The sequence below is a fragment of the Apteryx rowi genome, unplaced genomic scaffold, assembly GCF_003343035.1.
Source record: "Apteryx rowi isolate R43461 unplaced genomic scaffold, aptRow1 scaffold_820, whole genome shotgun sequence".
NCBI classification, from domain to species: Eukaryota; Metazoa; Chordata; class Aves; order Apterygiformes; family Apterygidae; genus Apteryx; species Apteryx rowi.
Window position 1 is genome coordinate 239,695 of NW_020451117.1, and position 4,293 is coordinate 243,987.

At 44.4% G+C, this 4,293-nt stretch overlaps 1 protein-coding gene across 2 annotated transcripts; it reads left to right on the forward strand.

Moving 5' to 3' along the window:
- The first annotated feature begins 397 nt into the window (after positions 1 to 397).
- On the forward strand, positions 398 to 3,865 carry HOXA3 (homeobox A3). Of its 2 annotated transcripts, none has more exons than XM_026089569.1 (2): positions 398 to 929; positions 2,390 to 3,865. In XM_026089569.1, exons 1-2 carry the CDS (start codon positions 458 to 460, stop codon positions 3,157 to 3,159), a joined length of 1,242 nt encoding a protein of 413 aa, XP_025945354.1. In that variant the 5' UTR covers positions 398 to 457; the 3' UTR covers positions 3,160 to 3,865. The 2 variants fall into 2 exon arrangements, with proteins under 2 accessions (XP_025945354.1, XP_025945355.1); XM_026089570.1 differs by having other exon boundaries at positions 458 to 923.
- The last annotated feature ends 428 nt before the right edge of the window (positions 3,866 to 4,293 follow it).

Here is a 4,293-nt window from a genome sequence, read left to right on the forward strand (position 1 = left end):
AGATTCCTCGATCACCCTTATCTCAGAGACTGGTATTAAAACAGCCTCTCGGTGATAAATGATCAAACTCCTTGCCGTGTGGTGCCCTGCTCTGTTTCTTTAGAAGAAAGGAAGAAAAAAAACCTTGAAAGCCCCTATCCCGGTGCAGCAAAGTGCATATTTGTAGCTGCCAGTAAATCCAGGCAGCTTTTATATCAAAATGCTCTGTGCCTGAGGCCAAGTCATGCTGCTAAATATTGCTGACCACTTTTTCTTTTATGGCTTTCATGTCACTTAGCTATTGAAAGTAAGATGGATTTGTACCATTTCTTCACCCTGCTCTGCTCTCCCCACACCCCAGGTCTGCCTGGAGAGGCCATTGGAGGAAGAGCGCCACGTGACAGAGGGGTGCCAATGTTATTCTCCAAGGGTGTCAAGACCCTGTCAGTTTGCGAAATAAATATTGGGAAACAACGAAATGCAAAAAGCAACCTACTACGACAGCTCTGCAATCTATGGTGCCTACCCCTACCAAGGAGCAAATGGTTTCACTTATAATGCAAGTCAGCAGCAATATCCTCCGTCTTCATCACTTGTAGAAACTGAGTACCACCGTCCCGCGTGCTCCCTCCAGTCCCCTGGCAGCTCCGTGTCCCACCACAAGGCCAATGACATCAGCGAGGGTTGCATGAGGACCCTCCCCAGCCAGCCTCTCCAGGCCCCTGGCCTTGCAGACCAGCAGGCCCCGCCACAGCCGCCTCCGGCCCAGCAGGCGCAGCCTCCACCTCCATCCTCTGCCTCACCATCTCAAAATGCCAGCAGCAACCCTGCCCCAGCCAACCCCACCAAAAGCCCGGCTCTTAACTCGCCCACCATGTCCAAACAGATATTCCCATGGATGAAAGAGTCTCGGCAAAACACAAAGCAGAAAAACAGCAGTTCCAGTTCAGGTACGAAACATGTTCCCCCTTTCCCTGGGTCCCCCCGGGCTGGCCATGTGTCCTGCAGGGAGGAGAGGAGCCCTGTCTGCCTTCACTTCTGGGAGGGAAGGGAGGGGCTTTTTTTCTCTCTGATTCGATCCTCTCCCCTCTTTGGGAAGGGGTTCCCACTGCTAATACCCATCATAAAGCTTTCACCCCCTGTAAAACTTTCCCAGCCTTGCAGGATGGATCCAAAGTGATTTTGCTTCCCAGTGGCTAAAGTAGTTGTGCCCTCCTGCATCTATCACATTTCGTAGGTAATCCCCCCTCCAGTAAATCATGTCAGTGCAGAGCAGCCTAGGCCTTAAGCCAGAGGCCTGTCCTGAGTACTTTGTTGGCATGGTGCTGTTAGATTAATAAGACAGTGACCTATCTCTGCTGAAGTGTAACATGAATAAAATAGCTCATAATCATGTGCAGTCAGGATCAATGCCCTGCATGCAGTCAGAAGCACTTCCTACTTTAACAAGCTGATTGGCAAAGTTACAAGCCTGGTAAACAAAAATCATTCTGGAGTGCCATAAACTTGAGCCCATAAAATATTTTTTGAGGGATGGAAGTGTATATTAACACTTTTATTATTCAAGGAAACCCAAATCAATAGCACTTGTGCTAGCTCTAATGCCCAGGACTTGTGTTTATATTAACCTCTTCCTCTTTTTCTCTTAAATGTTTCTTGGAAATAGAGTACAAAACTTTAGCAAATGTCTTCTCCAACGTGTTTTTTAAAGCTATGGTAACATTACTGTTTACAGCCTTCCATATTGTATATTTATTTTGTTAAAAAGCAATAACATTTAAATATGTGTATATGCCTATCTACAAGCATAGCCACTGTATGTTCTTATAACATATACTATACCTCCCAATCACTACCATATGTTTGTTTATGCTATATGCTAGATATGATAGAAACACAGTATAGTAAATTCTGTGCATAAGTGCATAATGCTGTGTTATAGTAGACACCTAACCTTCAGACATCTGTAGCTGATGTGTGTTTTTATTGGAGTTTTCAGAAAAAAAGGTTGTAGATCTTTGCAGGACTGAGAAACAGCTAGTTCTTGAAGACCCTGATCCTGGGACTTAAGCAGAGTCATAGGTTCACCTTCAGAGTTTCTAAACCCCACTTTTTTTCCCCCTGAAACTTCCTTTTTCCTTGTTGTAAAGCTAACCAGTATGCTGTAGCATTGACTGCCATTTCTAAAGGAAGCAAGTATAGTTCTACGGTGACACCACTGAGGTGAAGGAAGTCCGTTGTGAGCCATCTGAGGCTTGCAGCTTGGCATGACTGAGCTCCAGGTGGGAGTACTCCTTGCACACCTGGGCTTCTTGTGCCCCAGAACTGGACTCTCCAGGTGCTGGTGTTGTCTCTGGTTGCTGTGTTCAGGTTCGTCATGCTGATTGTGTTCTTTGTGTGATTTACATAGGTGAGAGTTGTGCTGGTGATAAAAGCCCTCCAGGGCAAGCCTCCTCTAAGCGAGCCCGTACAGCTTACACAAGTGCCCAGCTGGTAGAACTGGAAAAGGAGTTCCACTTCAATAGATACCTTTGCAGGCCACGAAGGGTAGAGATGGCTAATTTGCTCAATCTCACAGAAAGACAGATCAAAATCTGGTTTCAGAACCGCAGAATGAAATACAAAAAGGATCAAAAGGGCAAGGGCATGATGACCTCTTCAGGAGGACAGTCCCCAAGCAGAAGCCCTGTCCCTCCAGCTGCTGGGGGATACCTAAACTCTATGCATTCTTTAGTAAACAGTGTCCCCTACGAGTCCCAGTCACCTCCATCATTTAACAAGCCTCATCAAAATACCTATGGCATCCCTGCATCATATACTGCTCCTCTTAATAATTGCCCACCTCCTCAAAAGAGATACACGGGGACAGCAGCTGTGACACCTGAATATGATACTCATCCTCTTCAAGGCAATGGTTATGGGAATCCACATATACAGGGAAGCCCCGTCTATGTAGGGGGCAACTACGTGGAGACCATGACCAATTCTGGGCCTTCCATCTTTGGTCTGACTCATCTTCCTCATCCTCCCTCTGCCAACATGGACTACAGTGGGGCTGGGCCAATGGGCAACAGTCACCACCATGGACCTTGTGATCCACACCCGACGTACACAGACCTTACTGCTCACCATCCTTCTCAGGGAAGAATTCAGGAAGCGCCCAAACTCACCCATCTGTAAGACACAGGAGTCACTAAGTGGAACATGAAGTCCCCAACTTTTTAAAAGTACTTGCACCCTTCCCTCTCTCTTTCCTTCCCCCACTATGTGCCCTCTCCTCTCTTTCTTGTATTTTTTTTTGTGTTTGTTTTGTTTTGTTTTGTTTCCTTTGGTAAAAGCGTTCTCTAGTTTGTGACGTAGCAATATTTGTTGCTTGAATTGCTCTATAGTTTCACTAGTGGATATTTATCTTCCTGAACTGTAGCCTTGTGTCTCACTTTGGGAGTATACATAGGCTTTATACTTTACCTTCTACACTTTTATCAAAACAGGGTATATGAACAAATTTTCTATAAAAGGAATTCTTAAATGTGAATTTGTTCGTACATGATTGATCCCACGGGGAAGCAATTTTTTTTATTGCACTTCTTTTAAATAGCGAGAAAGACATCAAAAGCGCTTGGACAGGGGCTCCCTGGACAATTATTAATACGTGTAAGTCTTTCAATGTGTGTATGCTGGTGAACATTCAGATTTATTTATATTTTTTTTGCAAACATTGAATAATCTAAGTGTTTAAAATTTTATTTATCCCCATTTGTTCATATTTATATATATATAACAAATCTGTACCCTGAATATTCAGGAGGTATTTACCTGCCCATATGTTAGATGGCATATCGGCACGTGTAGGAAATATCATTTGAAAGGAAAATATAACTCCTTTATTAAAAATGATGATAACGATGATGATGACGATGCAATAAAATCTGGGAAAAAGATCGCAGTTTGAATAATTTATGCTTGTAACATCCAGCTAGGCGGAGAGTCTGTAAAGCTGAAAAGGCTAGCTTTGTTTTGAAAGTTATACATTCCTTGCTGCTCACGTTCTGAAAAAAAAAAATAAATTTTTTATTCTGAATAATAAAGAGTTAAGAACGTATTATTTGCAGTGCAAGAGAAGGGAGAGCCCTTCATGACGTGGGGAGTAAGCACGCTCGGCTGTAAACTCACGAGTATCCGTTCTCCCACCCGAATGGCTTCGTGGCGCCTTTTTCAGTGTTTTACAGATAGGCAGAGGGATGTTTTTTAATGGTGTTTAAAAACCTGCAGCGGGCGGTGCATCCTGCCACGCTCCGCGCGCGGTGGCAGGCG